Genomic DNA, 24134 nt, shown 5'->3' with positions numbered 1-24134 from the left:
AAAAAAAAAAAAAAAAAAAAAGAACACTAAAACAGCAGAAATGGACATTTATTTTTGGTGATTCTCCATTACATTGATCATCTGCTCTCCTCTTACCCACTCAACCTGCCTTCATCTGTCAGACACATGCAAAGACTCTAGTAAAGGAACTTATGTTAAGACATAAATATCTAATGAAGCTTAACTGTTAAGACATTCATGTAAACACTACTTAAGGAAAAGAAAAAAATGCTACAGAGGGAGCTTGGGGCCCTAGAGAGCAGGTGACAAAAGAAGAGTTTGATGGAAAGTAGAGGCCTTGAGTTTCTGAAGCGCTGCTTTGTGGACAGCAGTCAAGTACACTGGTAATGATACAAACACATGCCCACTGCCAGGCACAGCCACGCCTATTGACCAGAATTTTCCTCCAGTGTCCACACTTCCTCCAATCACAGCAGTATCAAGAATATTTTTTTCCATAGTATTGGAGGATAACAATGGCAAAGCCTAAGCTATCTTTACTTTTTTTGGAGCTTTCTGAGTAGTAAACTTAGGAGTAAAAAAAAAATTAAAAAATAAGAATGGTATAGAAGAGGAAAGAGGAAGAAGGGTAGGATTGCCAGCCGGAGAGATGACAGGGTGGGAAAAATCACTATTGTCCTAAATTTGTATATATCAAAAGCATGAAGTATTAAAAGGTTTCTTGGTAAACAAAAATTACAAGGAAAAACGTTATGAAGGAAAAAAAGCCACTGTATTCACACACAATTTGCTAACACACATATCCCCAATTCTTCATTCTTTATGCTGGGTCTCTATGATATATAGAGATATTCTGTTCCTTTATGTTTGCTCTTCTTCTGAATATGCATCCCTAGTTTTTAAGGTACAACTCATATCCCACATTCTCTATAAAACTTTTTTTAAAAAACTCTTCAATTGATTGATTTCTTTGATTTTGGTTATTGGTTTGTTTTGTTTAATGACTGTGCAGTCTAAATGTAAGTTATTTGGAAAACAAAAGATTCTTTCCAAATATTAAGGGTAGCACATGTATTTTGAATACATCCTATATAGTTATAGTCACTGGCTCAATCTTATAAAGTTGGTATTAATATTATAATTATTGAAATCAAGTATCAGAATAATTCTCATAAAACTACATTTAGCTAGATTTAAAAATCCTAAATTCAAAACCAATAGCACTTGATTCCAAATCACGTGATTGAATAATATACTAGTCTATTCAAATGCATATATTCTTACTAACAATAAAGTCAGAATATCTCTTAAAATACCTAAATTATACTTACTATTCCAAGGCAGATTCTCAGTTGAGCTTTTTAATCAGTGGTGCTGATTGACTATAAAATGCTATTCAAAAAAATTCACTGAAAAAGTTCTAGAGCATTCTTAGCTTCTAAATTGTACATTAAAGTGATAATGCCTTCACACTGATTTTATTACTGAAAATCTTTTAGAATGTTATGGTACAACAGAAATTAAGGAACTACTGCTTAATAACATTATAGATACATATAGGAATAATAGTGTACCTTTTGATTCCTCATCTAGTGAATAATTATTACAAAAACAATCAAAAATAATACCAGTAATTATTTTATATTTCTATTTAAATGAATTTCTGTTTTACTTTTTTCTAAAAGAACAAGGATAAGACAGCTCTGAATTAAGGGTAATTGTGATTCAGCAATCAACACTCTAAAAGAATAATGAAACCACATGGATTAATTTACCTAAAACTTTTAGAGATGAATGAGGTAAATTGTTTTAACATTTTGCCTAACTGATGTCATAAAGAAAAAAAGATATTTCAATTATAGACATAAATTTGAGTAGAAATAAATATGCATGCCACAGGATATCCCTGATATGACTATATTAACAAATATAAGTATTAATCATCTAGACTTTAACAGCAAATTTCATTGTTACCAAACCTATGTTCATTTCTTAAAATATTATGTGTTTGATATGATAGTAATTAGTTTTGTTTGTGAGTACAGTTATAAAGGTTAATTTTATTCTATTCCTTTCTATAAAATTTGGACCATAATCATTTGTCTTCAGAGAAAATGAAAGATCTATTTTTCATTGGAAGAAAACTTTATATAAGTTTAAGGAAGTTTAAAGTCATATCTGACTTTTCCATCATTCCCACTAACAAATCTTCAATGAACAAGAAGTTTATGACTTGCAATATAAATAATTTCCAGATATGACCAAGCTCATCAAAATGCTTACATAACCAACTGACCTAACATTGCTTTCTCCAATTCCTAATCTTGATAACATAGTTATCCTTCTTTCATCATTTTTGTTTTTGATAAGCACCACTTTTTATAGGTAGCATGTCTATAATTATCACTAAATTGGAGAGCACTACGAAAAGTTTCAGCTAATTAAAAAAACTACTTCAAAATGTGACACTGTCATTTATATTAATTTAATAACTTCATAATTCTTTTTAGAATTCAAGCACAAAAGTCAATTCTTTTTTGACACTACTGAACACTAAGATCGGGTCTATCTCTTCTTTTGGTGAAACATACTAAAACACAGAGACACTATAAGCATGCACTGAATAATACCCTTGATTTAGACACAACAACTAAATTTATACTGACAGTAATTTTTCACATAATTTCATTCCAAAGTTCTTGGTTTGGGAGTCATAAAAAAGACATCTGAATTCCCTCATTATATCATCATATTCTTTGAACAATAAATTAAGCTTTCTCTCCTAATCTCACATGCATTTGATAGTTTGGAGAAAATATCATAGCACTCATTTCATATGTAATGAATTAGAATGGATATGCTTTAATTTAAAAAAATAGTAGCAATTCATGTAATGCATTCTAATAGTTTCAAGTTTGTCACATTTAGTGAAGCAACTTCAGAGAATGCTTCCAAATATAGCAATCAACAAACATGATTGTTTAAGATGCTTAAAATGTTTACAGAAAGCCATGAGGAAAAACCTCTTTCATGAATCATGATAAATTGTTTCCTAAATAAGCTAGACTCTTTCTATATAAGAAAAGGCACACTGATTTCCTTGAGGAATGTAAAAGACTAAAATCTACTGTCCCAGAAAAATATTTTTATAAGTAATAATTGGTTATGAACAAGGTAAAATAATAAAACTTCAAAATTTTGTTACCAATGTCATTATAATCTTTTGCGCAAATTCACTTGCTAGTTTGATTTTAAAAAGGACCACAACTGCAAAAGCAAAATGTTTTTGTTTCTTCCTCACAAAAGAAAAGGTTGTGTGTGTGTGTATGTGTGTGTATGTGTGTGTGTGTGTATGTGTTTAACAATGTTGTAGTCCTAAGAAAGATTGTGGGCACTATAATGGAAAAATGTGGTTTTAGAAACTATGATAAAGGAATATCTAAAAACATTTCATGGTAACACCTTCCAGAAGACAGTAACTATAATAAGGACTAATAGTATATAATCATATTTACCTGTCTCTATCTGAAGAATAGTGGTCATCCATGACGCGATGTCTATCCATTCGGCTAATTGTATTATAATGTCCACTAGCTGTGCGGGTCCCTCGAAGTCCCAGTTCTACATTCCGACTAAAACAGCAATATCCATTAAATACCTTAGTAAGCCACGATAATATACAGTAGAAAATGAGGTTTATTAAAAAAAGAGAGTAGAAAAAGATAGCCACTGTAATGTCGAGTCAACCTTTTTTTGTGTGTACCCGTGGCTAATGGTGTGACTTTCATTAAGCAAGGAGATTGCTAGTATAATAGAAACACAACATTAAAAGGCCTAAATTAAGTATTATCAACAGGGATAAAAAAAGAATATCGCGGCCAGCGCTGTGGAGCAGTGGGTTAACACCCTGGCCTGAAGCACCGGCAACCCATATGGGCGCAAGTTCGAGACCTGGCTGCTGCACTTCCGATCCAGCTCTCTGGCCTGGGAAAGCAGTAGAAGATGGCCCCAACTCCTTAGGCACCTGCACCCGTGTGGGAGACCTGGAAGAAGCTCCTGGTTCCTGGCTTCAGATCAGCCCAGCTCCAGCCATTGTGGCCATCTGGGGAGTGAGCCATAGGATGGAAGACCTCTCTCTCTCTCTGCCTCTCCTCTCTCTGTGTAACTCTGACTTTTGAGTAAATAAGTAAATCTTTAAAAAAAAAAAGAATATCAAAGTTATTAATGATGACTCTCAGATCTCTACTAGTGACACTCAATGATACAATGTACAGGAGGAGTATGAGTAGATTTGTGTGGAGAAAATGAGTTCAATGCTTTTTTACAAGGGTATAGGAATGGGGATGTGTGAGGTGTCTCCTAGGTGGTTGGAAAAACTTACAGTAGAAGAGAACAACTCAAACTATGCCTACTTCTCACAATCTCCCTTGGGAGCATCCTAGAACAATAATCTTCCTGAATATACTGTAACTATAATCACCTAAGTTGTCTTCTGCTTCAACCCTTACATCATCCACCATGACATAGCAGCCTGATAAAATGTAATTAAGACCATGGTGTCTCAAGATACAGGACAAAAAGTAGAAATTCAATTTTTTAAAATTTTATTCCACTTGGTGAGCTAACTTTCCTATTTCTTCCAACCCATCATTTCCATATTAACTTGTGAGGCCAACTTAATCAACATATATTAAGCTCACAAAAGTTATATAAATTAAAATGCAAATTATATATTTATATAGTATTACCTGATATTCAATATATATATTACTATGGAATGGTGGTAAATTTTCTTCTGCCTTTTCAAAACTGATTTAATCATTTGTGTGTTTTTTATCCCTCCATATAAATTTTAGAATGATGTCAAGTTTTTAAAAATTGTATATTGAACTTTGATTAATGTTGTATTAGCTTTATTATTTAATTTGTGGAGAACGATTTCTTTATCACATTAAGTCATTTTACCCATGAAAAGGGTATATTTCTCTTTTACTCTTTATCAGGAATTTTACATTTTTCTTTTAAAAGAGCCATAAATTTTTAGCTAATTTGTACTTTATGTTTCTTTTGAGAATACGGCTTTATGTCTTATTATATTTTCTAGCTAGCTATTAATCATTTTTGTAAGCTGACCTTTGGCCAACTATTTTTTTTAAAGATTTATTTATTTATTTGAAAGTCAGAGTTACAGAGATAGAAGGAGAGGTAGAGAGGTAGAGAGGTAGAGAGAGAGAGAGATAGAGAGAGAGAGAGAGAGTCTTCCATCAGCTGGTTCACTCCCCATTGGCCGCAATGGCTGGAGCTGAGCTGATCTGAAGCCAGGAGCCAGGATCTTCCTCCAGGTCTCCCATGTGAGTGCAGGGGCCCAAGCACTTGAGCCATCCTCCACTGCTTTCCCAGGCCATAGCAGAGAACATATATTTCTCATATAAGTTTTAAATTTTTTTCATTATATTAGGTTTTCATTTATTCATTTACTTCAAAGAGCAATAGAGAGAGGAGAGACAGAAAAAGAAAATCTTCAATCCATTGTTCACTCCCAAATGGCCACAGCAGCCAGTTGTAGGACAGGCTGAAGCCAGGAGCCAGAAACTCCATCCTGGTCTTACATGAGGATAGCAGGGGCCCAAATACTAGGCCATCTTTGGCTGCCTTCTCAGGCACACTAGGCAAGAACTTGGATCTGGACTGGAAATGGAACAATCCTCTCTTCTACTTCTTCATAAAAAATGTAACAGGTTATTGTGACTACATTATCCTCTGCCCCTGTACTATAGAAAACTACAACTATTCCTTCTATGTTTTGATATTTGTTGTCCATGGTCCTTCTACGCTTCCCCCTGCCCACAGTCCCTTCTCAGCCTCTTGTGCCAATATAATGTATTCAGATAAACTTTTTTTTTGGTATCCACATATGAAAAGAAACATAGGGTTGATATATTTCTGAGTTTGGTTTATTTCTCTTAACTGTCCCCAGTTTCATCCATTTGCTGCAAATGACAGGATTTCATTTGTTTTTATTGTTAAATATATTCTACTGTGTATATATACCACATTCTCTTTATCCATTCATCCACAGATGGGCACCGAAGATGATTGCCCATCTTGGCTATTTTGAACAGTGATGCAATAAACATGACACTACAGGCTTATCTCTAGGATTTAGATCTCATTCCATTTGCATATATGACCAAAAGTGAGATAACTGGATATTACAGTAGATCTATTTTTCGCTTTTTTGAGGGACCTCCATACTGTTCTATACGATAGTTGTACTAATTTGTAGTCCCACCAATATGGTATAAGAGTTCTCATTTGTCAAGCATCTTGCCAAACATGTGTTATTTTGGCTTGAATTTCCCTGATAGCTAGTGATACTGAGCAATTTTTTTTTCATATATTTGATGGCTATTTGTATTTCTTCTTTTGAGAAACATCTATTCAGATCATTAACTCATGTTTTGATTGGATTATCTGGGTTTTGTTTTTGTTTGTGAGTACTTTGAGTACCTTATATAATCTGGATATTTTATCTTTTGTCAGATGAGTAGTTTACAAATACATTTCTCCCATTTTGTAGGTTGTCTCATCATCCTGGTTGAATGTTTGTTGTGTGTGAGCTTCTTAGTTTGTTACAATTCCATTTGTCTATTTTTGCTTTTGTTGCTTGTGCTTTTGTATTCATTTTTTAAATTATTAATTCTATATAGGGAGAAATTCTGGGGGTGGGGGGAGAGCGAGCAAGCCAGAGACAAAGACAGAAAGAGTCAGTGCTCCCATTCCCTGGTGCATTTCACAACAGCCAGGGCTAAAAGCCAGGTGCTGAGAAAAATCCAATCTCCCATGTGAGAGGCAGGAATCCAAGTACTGAAGGCATCACTGCTGCCTCCCAGGGTCTGCACTGGCAGGAAGCTGGAGTCAGGAGTTGAAGTTTGGAACTAAACCTAAGTATTCCCATATGGGAATGGGCATGTTAACTGCAAAGCTAAACACCCTCACTGCTTTGGGATTCTTTTCCTAAAAAGCCATGGCCTATACTGTTATCTTAAAGTGTTTCCCTTATATTTTCATCAGGTAGTTTAAGAGTTCCAGGTCTTTCATTTAGGTTCCTAAGGACTTTCAATTGACTCTTACACAAGTCTTTCACTTAGGTTCCTAAGGACTTTCAATTGACTCTTATATAGTATAAAAAGGAGGGATCAAGGTTCATTTTTCTGTGTATGGATATTCAGGTTCCCCAGCCCCATTTATTGAAAAGGCTGTCATTTTTTCAATGTATGTCCTGGCACCTTTGGAAATTTTGTTGACTGTAGATGTATGGGTTTCTTTCTGTTAACTTTATTCTGGCCCATTAGTCCATGTGTCTGTTTTTATGCCAGTACTCTGCAATTTTGGTTACTATAGTTCTGAAATATGTTTTGAAATTAGGTATTACAATACCCTCAGCTTAACCATGGCTCACTTGGCTAATCCTCCGCCTGCGGCACCAGCACATCGGGTTCTAGTCCCGGTTGGGGTGCCAGTTCTGTCCCAGTTGCTCTTCTTCCAGTCCAGCTGTCTGCTGTGGCCCGGGACGGCAGTGGAGGATGGCCCAAGTGCTTGGGCCCTGCACCTGCATGGGAGACCAGGAGGAAGCACCTGGCTCCTGGCTTTGGATCTGCACAGAGCGCTGGCCGTAGCAGCCATCTGGGGGGTGAACCAACGGAAGGAAGACCTTTCTGTCTGTCTGTCTCTCTCTCTCTCTCTCTCACTGTCTAACTCTGCCTGTCAAAAAATAAAATTAAATAAACAAACAAAACCCTCAGCTTTGTTCTTTTTGCTCAAGATTTTTATGCCATACAGAGTTTTTATACTTTCATAGAAATTTTAGAATTTCATTTTCTATTTCTATGAAGAATGTCATTAATATTTTGATAGAACTTGCATTGAATCTGTAAATCACTTGGGTAATCCAGTCATTTAAGAAAATATTAATTCTTCCAATCCATAAACATGGCAAATCTCTCTGCTTTTAAAAATTTATTCTTCAATTTCTTTCATTGATGTGTTATAATTTTCATTGGGTAGGCCTTCCACTTTCATAGCTAAATTTATTCCTGGGGTTTCGTTTTGTCTGAAGCTATTTTGAATGGGACTGCTTTCCTGGTTTATTTCCTGGCAAGTTTGCTACTGATGTGTAAAAATACTACTGATTTTTTATATTCATTATTTATCCAGCAAATTTACTGAATTTGTACATCAGTTCTAATTATCTTTTGGTAGAATCTTTAGACTTTTCTATATATAAAGTTATATCATCTGCAAACTGATGAGAATTCCTACCTTTCAACTTACATGTCATTTATTTCTTTCTCTTACCTAATTTTTCTGGCTAATAATTCCAGTACTTCATATTGATTAGGAGTAGTAAGAGTGGACACCATTGTGTTATTACAGCTCATAGAGGAAATGCTTTCAACTTTTTCACATTCAACTGCAATGCTGTGTATAAAACATAGCACTTACTATGTTAAAGTGCAATCCTTTCAGATCTGATTTGTTTGGAGTTTTTTTTTTTTTCATGAAGAGTTGTTGAATTGTATTGAATGTTGTTTCTGTGTTTATTAAGATAATCATATGATTTTTTTAGCCTTGATTCTGTTGATGTGACATGTGTTTTGAATTTGTTTGTTGAACTTTCCTTGACTCCTGAGGTAAATTCCACTTGATCATAGTGAATGAACTTTCTGATATGCCGTTAGATTTTATTTGTTATTTATTATTTTGTGAAGAACTTTTGCATCTACGTGCATTAAGGGTAGTAGTTTTCTGAAAATTTGGGTATTCTTTTTTCTTGTGTTCTTGTCTGATTTAGGCATCCAAATAATGCTGCCTTCATAGAATGAGTTCGGAGTAGTTCCTTGCCTTTCACTGTTTTGGAATAGTTAGAGAATTGCTGTTAGTTATTCCATAAAAGCTTAGTAAAATTCAGCAATCAAGCCATTTGGTCCTGGGCTTTTCTTTGTTGGGAGACTTTATTACTGATTCAATCATATTACTCATTAATGGTCTGCAGGTTTTTAGTATATTCTGGGTTCAATTTTTGTAGGTTATATGTGTCCCAAAACTTACCTAGTTTTTTTTGCAAGCTTTCTCGTTTGTTGGTGTGTATCATTGTTCATAATTGTCTCTTCCTTACAATCCTTTATGTTACTGTGGTATCAACTGTAATGTCTCCTTTTTCATCTGTATTTATTTGGGTCATCCCTTTTTTCTTCATTGATCTAGTTAAAGGTTTGCCAATTTTGCTTATGTCTTCAAAAACTCATTCTTTTCATCTCATTTAAAAATTATCTTTAATTTCTTTCATTTATTTTTGCATGATCCTTGTTATTTCTTTCCTTACACTAATTTTCAGTTTGCTTTATTCCTACTTTTTTAGTTTCTTAGGGTCCATGATTTGGTTATTTATTTGAAATCTTTCTATTTTCTTTATGTGGGCCCTGTTTGCAATAAACTTCCCTCTGAGTTCTCTTTTTGCTCTATCCTATAAATTTTGCCATGTTGTTTCCATTTCATTTGTTTTTGAGAAATTTTCTAATTTCTCATTTGATTTCATCAATTACCTGCTATTATTCAATAGCATGTTGCTTAGTACCCATATATCTAACTTACACAGTTTATTTTGTTGATTTCTAGTTAATTCCGATGTCAAAAAAGATAAATAATATGATTAAGATTTTTCTGAATTGGCTGAAATTTATGAACCAATATATGATCTCCTATAGGATGTTTCACATGCTGATGAGAACAATGTATATTCTGCAGTTGCAGGACGAGGTGTTTTTCAAATGTCTGTTAGGGCCAGTTGGCTCATAGAATACTTTTTGATGTTTCTCTGTTGACTTTTTTCTGTATGATCTGTCCAATGATGATAATTAAGTATTGAAGTACCCTTCTGTTATTATACAAGAGCCTAGCTCTTCTTTTAAATCTAATAATGTTTATTTTCTAAAACTGGGTGCTCTAGAATGTAAATGCATATATATTTCCAACAATTATACCTTCTTGTTGAATTGTCCCTGATTGTTATATAATGACCTACTTTGTCTCTTTTTAGTTTTGATCTTATAGTTTTCATGAGGAGGCCGGTATTGTGGCATAACAGGTTGGGCTGCTGCCAGCCACACCAGCATCTGATGTGGGCACTGGTTCAGGTACCAGCTGCTCCCCTTTCAATCAAGCTCCCTACTGGTAAGCCTTGGAAGGCAGCGGAGAATGGCCAAGGTGCTTGGGCCCCTGCACCCACGTGGGAAAACTGGAGGTCACTCCTGACTCATGGCTTTGGCCTTGCCCAGACCCAGCCATTGTGGCCATTTGGGGAGTGAACCAGTAGCTGCAGCACCTCTCTCTCCCTCTCTAATTCTGCCTTTTAAGCAAATGAATCTTTAAAAAAAAAAAAGTTTCAATGTGATATAAGTGTAGCTACTGCTGCTCATTTCTGATTTCCATTTGCATGGGATAATTTTTTTCATTTTCCACTTTCAATTAGGGTGTGTCTCTATTGCTGAAGTGAAGCTGTTGGCAGAATATCCTTGGGGTTTGTTTTCTTAACCATTTAGCCAGTTTGTACCTTTAATTAGGAAATTTAGCTATCATTAATAGTAAAATTCAAGGCTATTATTAATAGAAAAGTTTTAATAGTAAAGTATTACAGCTGTTATTTTGTAAATTTTCTTTGGTTGCTTTCCTGAGTTCTCAGAGCCTTCCTCAAAAGTATTGAGGCCAAGGCAGCTGTTTGTGAGAAACTCAAATTATATCTGACTAATCAGAAAGACAGCAAATAATCTAGGATTTGGGACTGACATCTTAAGTTGAGGGTAGTTTTCTGGGACTGAAATCTGTAGGATTTGATACTATCTCAGGTAGATAATGTCAGAATTGAATTGAATTACAGGAAATTTTGTGCTTGCCTGTTGGAAAGTTGCTTGTAATGAGGAAACACCCACACATACATCTGGCCATAGAAATGTTCTGTGTGGAGAGGACCACATTGTGGTGCAGCAGGTTAGGCCACTGCTTGCATTATCATTCAGTGCATACTGGAGTGCTCCCTGCTATAATGTGTCTAGGAAGGCAGTGTATCATGGCTCAAGTGGGTGAGCCCTATCAACAATGTGGAAGACACAGATGGAATTCCAGGTTCTGATTTTGGCCTGCCTCAATCCTGGTAGATGTGGCTATTTGGAAGTGACAGTAGATGGAAGATCTCTCACTCTCTCTCTCACACTCTGTCTTTCCATCTCTCTCTGTCACTCTACCATTCAAACAAATAAACAAATAAATAAGTGACTGAATAAATCTTTTGAAAATGTTCTGTACTGAGTAAAGCATAGAAATGAGAAATGTTTTTTCTATTACACAAATATTTTTTGTTTTTTAAATAAATGGAGAAATGTTTAATCTATTAAAGTTACAAATTCAACACTAGTCTTAAACTTTATTTTCAACCACAGATGTTATTGTTCTTTTGATGTTTTACTTTTCAGATCGTTCATTTTTAATAATTTTTATTTCATTTACCAATTTAGATCAACAATTTAAACTATCTTTACACTTAGATTTCCTAATATATATTCAATTATCTAAATTAAATACACATTTTTAATGTTTATTATTTTTATTAATTAAACAAAATATATAATTGGTTTCTTATACATGTGTAAAATTGTATTATATCATGTGTAAAATTAAGATTCAATTAAATATTCCACCAATACTAACTCAATGGTTTATTTAAAAGTAACAGGTCAAATTATCTTTTACCTATTCTATATTTTTTTAAATATCACAAATAAATGAAATGTGATTATATACCTATTCCTTGTTAGTACTAGCTATTATTTTCATGGTTTTCATTCCATTAAGCCAACATGTACTTAAAGATTATTTAGAAATTTCCACTAGGCTTAAGACTTGCACACGCGCCGGCGCTGTGGCTCAATAGGCTAATCCTCCGCCTTGAGGAGCCAGCACACCGGGTTCTAGTCCCGGTCGGGGCGCCGGATTCTGTCCCGGTTACCCCTCTTCCAGGCCAGTTCTCTGCTATGGCCCGGGAGTGCAGTGGAGGATGGCCCAAGCGCTTGGGCCCTGCACCCGCATGGGAGACCAGGAAAAGCACCTGGCTCCTGGCTTCGGATCAGCACGATGTGCCAGCCGCAGCACGCTGGCCGTGGCGGCCATTGGAGGGTGAACCAACGGCAAAAGGAAGACCTTTCTCTCTGTCTCTCTCTCTCTCACTGTCCACTCTACCTGTCAAAAATTAAAAAAAAAAAAAAAAGACTTGCACACACAAATTTTCTGAGCCATTCTTCCCAATGCACATGTATTTTTTAAATTCATCTGATAATTGTTCCTAATTTGAAATACCAGTCACATGCTTATTTTTCCTTTTTCTTAAGTTACCAATTTCAACATCATTTCAGAATATAATTAGCTGGTTCTAACTAAATGTCCTCAACATTGATATGTGATTAAAAGCTGTTTCTTAAGTATTTTGAACTCTTACAATAAATAACATAAATCACCCAAAACTACAAAGTAACTTGAAATCATTTTACTTCAATTACATGGGTTATTCAATAGCATGTTATTTTTCTTTAAATAACTTTTTTCCACAAAAAGTTAGAGATGTATTTAATATATAAGGTCTGCAGTACCATTCTACAAATAAAACGTGCTTGGTATCTTACCTTTGTGGAGGAGGGACACTGGGCGACCATGATCTAGTCCTTCCTATGACGTCTACTCTATGAGGAGATCCTGATGGCGAGCAATGGTTTGATGACATTACTTGTTCTGGCACTGATAACGTTGAGCTTTGAAGATCTCTACCATTGTGTCGATAATCTAAATGCATAAAATTAATAATTTGTTATTTACACAATATAACTTTCCTGTACTTTGTATATCACTCAAGGACATAAAATGTTGGTGAAATTGCATGACTTCATTAAATGTAAACTCTATTAAATGCAAAATATAATGAATAAAGCATACTATTTAGATAAAATGATAGTTTGTAGACATATAAATTATGAAGGAAAGACAAATTTTCAAGTATTTAAATAAATGCTTTTCCAAGGCTCTGTGCTGGGTAGAGAAAAACTTTTATATATACAAATACTTAACACATTGAGAAAATCTTTCATATACACTTACATACAGAGGGGAAAATTTATATATAGTTAAATGTCTTTAATAAAAGGGGCCGGTGCTGTGGCAAACTTGGTTAATCCTCCTCCTACAGTGCTGGCATCCCATACAAGTGCCAGTTCTAATCCCAGTTGCTCCTTTTCTGGTCCAACTCTCTGCTACGGCCTGGGATAGCAGTGGAGGATGGCCCAGATCCTTGGGCCCCTGCACACACATGGGAGGCCAGGAAGAAGCACCTGGCTCCTGGCTTCGGATCAGCGTAGCTCTGGCTGTTGTGGCCATTTGGGGAGTGAACCAATGGAAGGAAGACCTTTCTCTCTATCTCTCTCTCTCTCTGTAACTCTACCTCTCAAATAAATAAATAAATTTATTTTTAAAAAATAAATTTATTTTTAAATAAAAAAAATAAAAAATTATTTTTAAATAGATAAATTTATTTTTTTAAAAATTTTAAAAATAAAAGACTCAAGTTTAGGGACCAATGTTGTGACGCAGCAGGTTAAGTCACCGCTTGCCATGGCAGCAAGTATGGGTGCACAAGTCTGAGTCTCAGCTTCTCTGCTTCTTCTGATTCAGCTCCCTGCTAAAATGCCTGGGAAAGCAGCAGAGGACACAGTATTTGAGTTTCTGCTTCCCATCTTCAGCCCGACCTAGACCTATCTGTTGCAGTCACTTGGGGAATGAACCAGTGAATAAAAGATGGATCTTGATATCTCTCTCTCTCTCTCTCTCTCTCTCTCTCTCTCTCTCTCCACTTCCCTCTCTTTGTTGCTCTGCCTTTTAGATAAAAGAATAAAATCTTTTTTAAAAAAAGACTCAAGTTTATTTTAAGAGCATTTTCAACTCTTCCATGAACTAGATGAGTTTCAAGTACATCTCAACAATTATTTTTAACATTTTATTTCAGAATAGTTTAAAATTTACAAAGGAAAAAATATGAGGTGGTAATGCAAAGAGTTCTCAGAAATTGTTCAAAGTTCCTAAAAGTCCATAGCTATTTCTTTAAGACATAAACCATATTTAAAAAAAAAAAGTCTGAGAATTATGTATAGTACTTTTGTAAATTGTTTTCCCTACAGTTTTTGATAAGGTTGAGATACAGTAAAATCTGAGAATGAAAATGCAGCAAATCAGAGAAGGGAAATAGCCCAATGATTTGACACAGTTAGATAAACTACAAGGGATATAATACAAATGTGCACTACTAGAAAGCAATTATATTTGTAGAGATAGGGAAGAGCGTAGAAAGGATCATAAATTGGTAGAAGAATAGCATTTTCTGTGAGATGACCAAAATGAAATAAGCAAGAAAGGCAAATTTACCCCATCTTGAATAAGAGTTGTGAGGTTTGTAAAGGAAAAAGTCAGAAATGTTCTGCGCTGGACATTAGGCTGCCAGAACCACTCTCATCAGCAGGCTCATTATATCGATTAGTAACTGCCTTTTACTCTAAGAACCCTGCTAGGTACTTTACAAATTACTCTGCTACAACATTTAGTCAAGAAATAACTCAGAAAAACAACAGGCTCTCATGTGATTTTTCCCAGCATGTTAATATCTTAAAGCATTCAATTCAATTTCCTAGAAATATAGTGAGACAAAAATTCACATAGACATGAACATTTGAAGACGCGATCTCCAGGAAAAGGAAGAAGAGCAGAATAGGAGAAGGGAAGAAACTAAGCAACAATATAGTCTCAACTTGATCCCTTTGTAGCTCTGAAACATGAAGGAGTCAGAGCTGCTCTGACTGTAGGCAAGAGGACTGGACTTCCACATTCCTGTGTTAGTCACTAACTGGCTAAGAGTATCCGTGGAAAGTAGACAAAGTGTTCAAGCAGCTGGCTGAGATGGTTTCCATTTGTCCAAGGCAGTTCTCAAGAGAGGTGTGGACAGTTGTGAGTTGTTAGCAACCAACACTCATGGAAGTTGGGGATGGGTAAACCAGATGGTAAAAGGGACATCAGTGATATACCAACAGTGTTCACTACAACTATTAAATACAGCAGCTGAAGGCAAAGAATACAACAGCTGGTCCAGCAAACCAGACAAATACAGAGCTGTACACAATACACATTCATCCCAGTTTTTCCTCTAGGTTCAATGTGATCACAAAGTCTGCCTCAGAAGTATGTATTCCATGGGTCCTTCCTGCTGTTTGTGGATAGTTCCCTGACATCCACCACTTTGTAGACAAATCCTCCTAAAGACATACTCCCTAGACCTAGATGCCTTTATTCAATTTTGGATTCCTACTTTTTCATTGCTTAAAATTTATCATGACATTTAAATTGTGCTGGCATTTTTATTTTTATTGTTTTATTTTCAAGCACATGGGTTTTAAATGGTCTTTCCTAACTTGTTTTCCTCCAAAGCTCTATGGTTTTAGTCCACGATTTTGCATGGTACAGGAATTTTTATCAGGAACACAAATACTGTGTAATAGAATCAAATCTGCCAGAAAGATACAACCTTCATTTTCACTTCATAAAAACAAAGCAAAGAAATTTACATTGTCAAACACCAAGGCTAGGATTTAAAACAATTTTTTTTTTTACTGCAAGGGCTCTCACTGTGTCTTAATACTACATTCTCCTCTCATGATCTAAGTAATAATTTTAAAAGATGAAGCTAATAGCAGCACACAATTCATACTGAAGGCTAGAGATATTGCAGTGAGACAATGAATTGCTCTTATAAAACATGGGATAGCATTATCAAATAGAACTCTGAAATGGTAGAAAAAATCTCTGTTACCACTGTCCAATATGATAGCCATTACACATACTTGGCTACTGAGAATTTGAAATTTGGACAATGTTAAAGAAGAGTTGAACTTTAATATATTTATTTTAAATTCAATTTAAATAGGACATATGTCCAGTGATACAGCTCTGAAATATAATAATAGTAATAACAGACTATACCAAATCAAGAAATCAACATGTTCAATAAATATTTGTGAAAGTATAAGCTATTCTATGTGCCATAGTGAATAAAAAAACACAGATCCTTGCCTTGTGGAACTTAAATTTTAGTTGGGAAACTATACAGAAAACAAACAAAAGCCAAGTAAATAACAATATGATGTATTTCAAGGTGATTCTGTACTATGAAGAAAAATACAACAAAGTAAATGGAGATCAAAATGACAGCATAAGGAGACATTTGCCAATTTTATGTATGGTTGGCAGAGTAGATAAGACACATTCAGAAGGTGACATTTCAGAGAGATGTAAATGAAGTGGAGAATTGTGCCAACTGGTTATACAGAGAGGAGGGTTTCAAGACAAGTGCAGGCCAGCGCCGCGGCTCACTAGGCTAATCCTCAGTCTTGCGGCACCGGCACACCAGGTTCTAGTCCCGGTTGGGGCACCGGATTCTGTCCCGGTTGCCCCTCTTCCAGGCCAGCTCTCTGCTGTGGCCCGGGAGTGCAGTGGAGGATGGCCCAAGTGCTTGGGCCCTGCACCCCATGGGAGACCAGGATAAGTACCTGGCTTCTGCCATTGGATCATTGGAGGGTGAACCAACGGCAAAGGAAGACCTTTGTCTCTCTCTCTCTCTCTACTCTGCCTGTCAAAAAAAAAAAAAAAAGACAAGTGCAAAGGCCTTAAGATGGGAGTGGATATTCCATGTTCACAGAACAGCAAGGAAGAAAGGATGCTTGGAGTGGAGCCAGTAATGAAAGACATCACAGTAATGTGAAGGACAGAGGAGCAGCATATAGGGCTTTGTAAGTTACAAAAAAGATTTTTGCCCCTTGAGTAATTTTAATCCATTAGCAAGTATTGAGCAGAAACGACATGAGCTAAATTTTGTTTTAGGTTAGAGCAGACAACAAATCATAGAAGGCATGACAGAGGCTGGAACCAGGATGATAGCAATGAAGACAACCAGAAGTGATCAGTTGCTGGATATTTTTGAGCATAGAGTCATCAGGATGATTTTGTGAAAGGTTTGACTTTGGCTCTAAAAGAAGGAGAATGGACAAAAAAAAAAAAATAAATCTGTGACTCAAGTAAGAAAATGGCATTGTCATAAAATGACATATTTTGATGGGAAAGTTCAGGAGTTTATTTCTGGACATGTTAAACTGGAGGTACAGGGCTGGTGCCGTGGGTCACTTGGTTAATCCTCTGCCTGCGGCGTCAGCAACCCATGGGGTTCCAGGTTCTAGTCCCAGTTGCTCCTCTAACAGTCCAGCTCTCTGCTGTGGCCCGGAAGGGCAGTGGATGATGGTCCAAGTGCTTGGGCACCTGCACCCGCATGGGAGACCAGGAAGAAGCACCTGGCTCCTGGGTTCGGATTGGTGTAGCACTGGCCGTAGTGGCCATTTGGGGAGTGAACCAATGTAAGGAAGACCTTTCTCTCTGTCTCTCACTGTCTATAACTCTACCTGTCAAATAAATAAAAAATTAAAAAAAAAAATAACCTGGAGGTACCTACTACATTTCCAAATGGAGGTACCAACTATGAAGAAGAATATACAAGGAAAAAGTCTAGAGTAGATATACACAGTCTTTACTGAAGATATACATTTAGGGGTTTTAACATATTGATGCTTTTAAAAGCATAAAACAATTGCAGGCACTTGGGACTGAAACAGCTATTGGGAGCTCACTCATCTTGCTTGTTCACTCACTCTCTCTTTTTGCCATTTAAATAAAATAAATAAGAATTTGTACTAAAAACAACAACACAAAAAACCAAAAATTTTAAAATGGGCTAAGACACCCACCGAAGAAAACAAACAAATGGCAATTAAGCATATAAAGAAGATATTCACTCTCATATCTCAATTTGCATCGGCGAAATGCAAATTGAAACAAGATGATCATTACACACCTACTAGCCTAGCTAAAATTCAGAATTTCAACAACACCAAATGCTGGTGAGGATATGGAACAACAGTAACTTATTCATCAGCAACTCTCATTCACTACTGGTAATAATGCAAAATGATATAGACAGCTAGCCAGTTTCTTACAAAACTAAACATATTCTTACCATATGATTTGAAATCATGCTCCTTACCCAAAGGTGTTAAAAACTTATGACCACACAAAAACCAGCACATGGATGTTTATAGCAATTTATTCATAATTTCTATTAAAATAATTTCTATTAAAAACTTATGACCACACAAAAACCAGCACATGGATGTTTATAGCATTTATTCATAATTTCTAGAAATATGAACCACCATTTCTAACACAGGAATCAACAAATAGACTGTGGGGAATCCAATTGCAACTGCAGCATGCCTAACAAATGACAAAGCATTCTTTATTCATGGTAAATTAATCATAATTATGAAATTTGCTAGGTTAAACAAATAAAAATTATATAATATTGAGTATCATAGATTTGTCAGAATTTATAGGAATTTTATCTATTTACCAAAAATGCTTAATCATTGTGTTAATCATTTCTAACCATAAATCAAAGCAAAATTTTAAACTATGCTATTTGGATTTCAAAATGTAGCTATACATGATACTTAATCAACATAAAAAAAATTTTTCTAAATGTCCCACTCAAATATTTAACATGTTTAGGTACGTTGCTGATGTCAAAAATACTTCATTTTTTAATAACATTAGTGCAGTTTTTTTTTATCTTTTATTTAATGAATATAAATTTCCGAAGTACAGCTTATGGATTACAATGGCTTTCTCCCCCCATAAATTCCCTCCCACCCGCGACCCTCCCTTCTCCCACTCCCTTTCCCCTTCCATTCACATCAAGATTCATTTTCAATTATTTTTATATATAGAAGATCAATTTAGCATATATTAAGAAAAGATTTCAACAGTTGGATAGTACAGTATTTTTTTAAATATTTATTTATTTATTTGAAAGTAGAGTTACAGAGAGAGAGGAGAAGCAGGGAAAGAGAGAGGGAGATCTTCCATCTGCTGCTTCACTCCCCAATTGTACACAATGGCTTGAGCTGTGCCAATCTGAAGCCAGGAGCCAGGAGCCTCCTCCAGGCCACCCACATGGGTACAGGGGCCCAAGGACTCGAGCCAACTTTCATTGCTTTCCCAGGCCATAGCAGAGCACTGGATCAGAAAAGGAGCATCCAGGTCTCGAACCGGCACCCATATGCGATGCTAGCACTGCAGACGGTCACTTTACCCACTACATCACAGTGCCAGCGCCTAGTGCAGTATTAATGTTTTAATTATGCAGTATCTCCTCCAATTTATTGTGAAATCCTTATTAGTCTGTTATTTTAAAATAGAAAATTTAAAATGTTTTACCTGGCATCATTCAAGAATATTCAACCTAACAACTGGTATAAGGGTTTCTTCAACTGGACTTATTTAGGAGTTTAAGTTGCCATATGTTTGAGCTGCTATTGTGGCACAGTAGGTTAAGCCAGTACTTACGATGCTGGCATCCATTATGGGAGTGCTGGCTGGATCCTTGGCTGCTCTGTTTTGCATCCAGCTCCTTGCTAATGCCCCTGGAAAGCAGTCAAGGATGGTCCAAGTACTTGGGCCACTCCCACCTATGTGGGAGACCCAAGTTGAGTTCTGGACTCCTAGCTTCGGCCTGGACCAATTCCAGCCATTGAGGACACTTGGGAGTAAACAAGCAGATGGAAGATCAATCTTTCTCTCTGTCCCTCTCTCTGTCACTCTTTCAAATAAATAAATCTTAAATTGCCATATGTTATCAAAATGTTGTTTTGCATGGTAAGGTGGCAAATTATTCCTCTTTTATTTATTTACTTTTACAGTAAATAATTATATATTACACTTATTTTTAATACTATAAAATAACCCAAAATTCTTACCTGATACTACACCAATTCCATCATCACAATCATAGTCAGAGACTTCGCTATCACTGATTCTCTTTGACCCTGTGAAGAAAACAATAGCAATAATCAACATTGCTGATTATTTAAGAGAAGTAAAAAACGCTCACCAACCTGCGAAACAAATGAAAGGATTTTGAACACTTGAGAATAAAAAACAGAGAAGAAACATCATTAAAAGCTCACCAACACTGATTTTCACAAACATTTCACAACATGAGTATATGGTTGATGAAAAGTTAACAATTCACACAAGAATTATTCTGAAAATACATAATATAGAGCATTTAAATGATTTCAACCTCAAAATAATGTTTCAATTAATTGACACTGATTTATAAAATCTTTTGGAAAATGAATACATTAATTATAAATACATTTAGACAAAGACGTTTGAGTCTTGGTAAATTTCAAAACAGTATATTAATTTCAAAAGCATTAATGTATCTTCTATTATGCATGTCTAATACATCAAACATATTATCCTTATTATGAAGAGGAACCACAGTTCAGAAAAGTAAACGCATTTAAGACACTTTAAACTTCATCTTTTTTACCATTTAGTTCAACTGTTTATTGCTTTAAGACAACAATAAATAAATAAGCAGAAAAATACATCTAAATTGTTAACTGTGCTATGCTTTTTTAGAAACTGGCAAAGATGAGCACTCATAATTATTATTAGAATTTAAGAGTACCATTTGTGTATTTTCCTTACAAAAGAAATATAACAACATATTAAAATATCAACCCTATCTTGGTAAAAGTAGCATCAAAGTAAAGTAATCATAGAGCTTTTATCATTAAAGCAGATTATGATGTCATAATTGTGACACATATCACATATAGAAAATTATTTTTAATATTTCAATTTTCTTTTATGTATCTCGGGAAAAGACACACCATATATAATAGAATCTTTTCTTAAAGTGTTTTTTGCTTTCTCAGTATTAGGAAATATTTAATGCTGAATGAAAATAGTGTTGTTATTATTAAAAAAAGACTTGATTTATCTGTGTTTTTATACTACACATTCTTCATGAAATATATGGAACTAAGCTTCATCAGAAAATGAATGTTTGATATGTATGGGCTATAAAAAACTGTATGCTCAAACAGCATAAGGTATCTAAAGTATAGCTAATTAAAATGTTTCATAAATGCTCTCCATATTTACAACATACTGTCAGAAATATTCTATCAATTTTTTCCTGGTGTTTGTTTATTTGGTTCCTTAGTACTTGCCTTCTGGGGGAAGGAAGAGTCTCCATTGCCAGAAACTACAGTTTTCATTTCCCTTTTACTGATTAGGAAGAAGGCATCTATCTGTTATCACTCTTTCCCTTGAATGGACTCTTACTACGATTTTCCTTCCACATCCTAATGTCATATGCTTTAGGAACAATCCAATCTGAGGCTTTTATAGATATCACTGATACTAAAATTAGAATAATATGACACTTCCCAGCAGTGACCACAAAAGAATGTATAGAATTAGGACATACATTGTATATGGATTTGAAATAGAAGAAACATGCAGAAGAAACTATTGATGACATTAAGGACAATTTCTGTCCAGCTTGTCAGAAAGGCATAAGGACAAGGTAATAATTATTTTACTCTACTATACCTATACCAGGTATACTACAATATATACTCCAATACACCTATACCAAGTATACTATATACTCTATACCAGGTATACTACAATACACCATGATAATAAATCTTTGAGGGGGCCGGCACTGTGACACAGTGGGTTAACACCTGGTCTGAAGTGCTAGCATTCCAGATGAGCGCTGGTTTGAGACTCAGCTGCTACACTTCCGATCCAGCTCTCTGCTATGGCCTGGGAAAGCAGCAGAAGATGGTCAAGTCCTTGGGCCCCTGCACCAGCATGGGAGACCTGGAAGAAGCTCCTGGCTCCTGGCTTCAGATCAGCACGGCTCTGGCCGTTGCAGCCAACTGGAGAATGAACCATCGGATTGAAGACCTCTCTATCTCTCTGTCTCTCCTCTCTCTGTGTAACTCTGACTTTCAAGTAAATAAATAAATATTTTTAAAAAATAAATCTTTTTCTTTGGTCAAAGATTAGATCAAGAATGACACCAGAAAAGAGGGAGCTTATTTTATTGACTCTTTTTTAAACCTAGAAACCTTTAAGTTAAGGTATGCAAGCTTCATGCATTCCATATGTACAAATTCAGGAACATAGTGGATTTCCCATCATATCATCCCTCCCACCTGCACTCCCACCATTCTTCCTCCTCCCTCTTCTATTCTCATTCTTATTTGTTTTAAAGAGATCTATTTTCAATTAACTTTATACACTTAAGATTTACCCTACACTAAAGTTCAACAAATAGTATAAAAACAAAAATGTGTTCATCAACAGGTGAGACAAGGGCTGTTCAAAATCATTGCATCACAAAGTGTCTATTTCACTTCTATAGATTACCTTTTAGGTACTCTATTAGTTACCACAAATCAGGGAAAACATATGGTATTTATCTTTTTGGAACTGGCTTATTTCATTAAATATAATGGTTTCCAGTTTCATTCATTTTGTTGCAAATGACAGGATATCATTTTTATTTTTACTGCTGTGTAGTATTTCATGGTATATACATACCATAATTTCTTTATCTGGTCTTCAGTTGATGGACTTCTGAGTTGATTCCATGTCTTAGCTATTGCTTTAAACATGCGGGTACAGCTAACTCTTTCATATGCTGACTTCATTTCCTTTGGGTAAATTCCAGGAGTGGAATAGCTAGGTCATACAGTAGGTCTGTATTCAGATTTCTTTCTTTTTTTTAAGATTTATTTATTTATTTGAAAGAGTTAAACATAGAGGAGTGATGCAGAGAGAGAGAGAGAGAGACGGAGAGAGAGAGATATATCTTCCAGCCACTGGTTCACTCCCCAGTTAGCTGCAATGGCTGGAGCTGCCCCAATCCGGAGCCAGGAGCCTCCTCCAGGTCTCCTACACAGGTGCAGGAGCCCAAGGACTTCGGCCATCTTCCACTGTTTTCCCAGGCCATAGCAGAGAGCTGGATCAGAAGTGAAGCAGCGGGGACTCGAACCGGCACCCATATGGGATGGCAGCACTGCAGGTGGCAGCTTTACACCACAGTGCCAACCCCTACATTCAGATTTTTGAGGTATCTCCATACTGTTCCACAGTGGCTGTACCAATTTACATTCCCACCAACAGTGGAATAGGGTACTTTTTACCCCACATCCTCGCCAGCATTTGTTGTTTGTTGATTTCTGTAAGAAAGCCATTCTTTTTTTTTTAACTTTTATTTAATGAATATAAATTTCCAAAGTACAGAATATGGATTACAATGGCTTCCCCCCCCATAACGTCCCTCCCACCCGCAACCCTCCCCTTATCCACTCCCTCTCCCCTTCCATTCATATCAAGATTCATTTTCAATTCTCTTTATATACAGAAGATCAGTTTAGCATACATTAAGTACAGATTTCAACAGTTTGCTCCCACACAGAAACATAAAGTGAAAAATACTGTTTGAGTACTAGTTATAGCATTAAATCTCAATGTACAGCACACTAAGGACAAAGATCCTACATGAGGAGTATGTGCACAGTGACTCCTGTTGTTGACTTAACAAATTGACACTCTTGTTTATGGCCTCAGTAATCACCCTAGGCTCTTGTCATGAGCTGCCAAGGCTATAGAAGCCCCCTGAGTTCACTGACTCTGATCATATTTAGACAAGGCCATGGTCAAAGTGGAAGTTCTCTCCTCCCTTTAGAGAAAGGTACCTCCTTCTTTGATGACCCATTCTTTCCACTGGGATCTCACTCGCGGAGATCTTTCATTTAGGTTTTTTTTTTTTTTTTCCCCCAGAGTGTCTTGGCTTTCCATGCCTGAAATACTCTCATGGGCTTTTCAGCCAGATCCACATGCCTTAACAGCTGATTATGAGGCCAGAGTGCTGTTAGGACATTTGCGATTCTATGGGTCTGTTGTGTATCTCACTTCCCATGTTGGATCGTTCTCTCCCTTTTTTATTCTATCAGCTAGTATTTGCAGACACTATTCTTGTTTATGTGATCCCTTTGGTTCTTAGTCCTATCATTATGATCAATTGTGAACAGAAATTGTTCACTGGGACTAGT

The 24134-nt window shown here is 35.8% G+C and overlaps 1 protein-coding gene across 44 annotated transcripts in view; it reads right to left on the bottom strand.

Annotated features, from left to right (window-relative positions):
• RIMS2 (regulating synaptic membrane exocytosis 2) overlaps nt 1-24134 on the bottom strand; it is a 701736-nt gene that overhangs the window by 255379 nt on the left and 422223 nt on the right. For all 44 annotated transcript variants that reach the window (XM_070075383.1, XM_070075384.1, XM_070075385.1 and 41 more), the window contains 3 exons: nt 19962-20030; nt 12693-12849; nt 3477-3593 (listed from right to left, as the gene is read on the bottom strand). In XM_070075383.1, the coding sequence (XP_069931484.1) occupies nt 3477-3593; nt 12693-12849; nt 19962-20030 (343 nt within the window). The remainder of the gene's footprint in view (nt 1-3476; nt 3594-12692; nt 12850-19961; nt 20031-24134) is intronic.

This window comes from Oryctolagus cuniculus, chromosome 6 (genome assembly GCF_964237555.1).
Source record: "Oryctolagus cuniculus chromosome 6, mOryCun1.1, whole genome shotgun sequence".
NCBI lineage: Eukaryota > Metazoa > Chordata > Mammalia > Lagomorpha > Leporidae > Oryctolagus > Oryctolagus cuniculus.
Note: the sequence above shows the minus strand (reverse complement) of the source record. Positions and strands in the feature narration are given on the sequence as shown.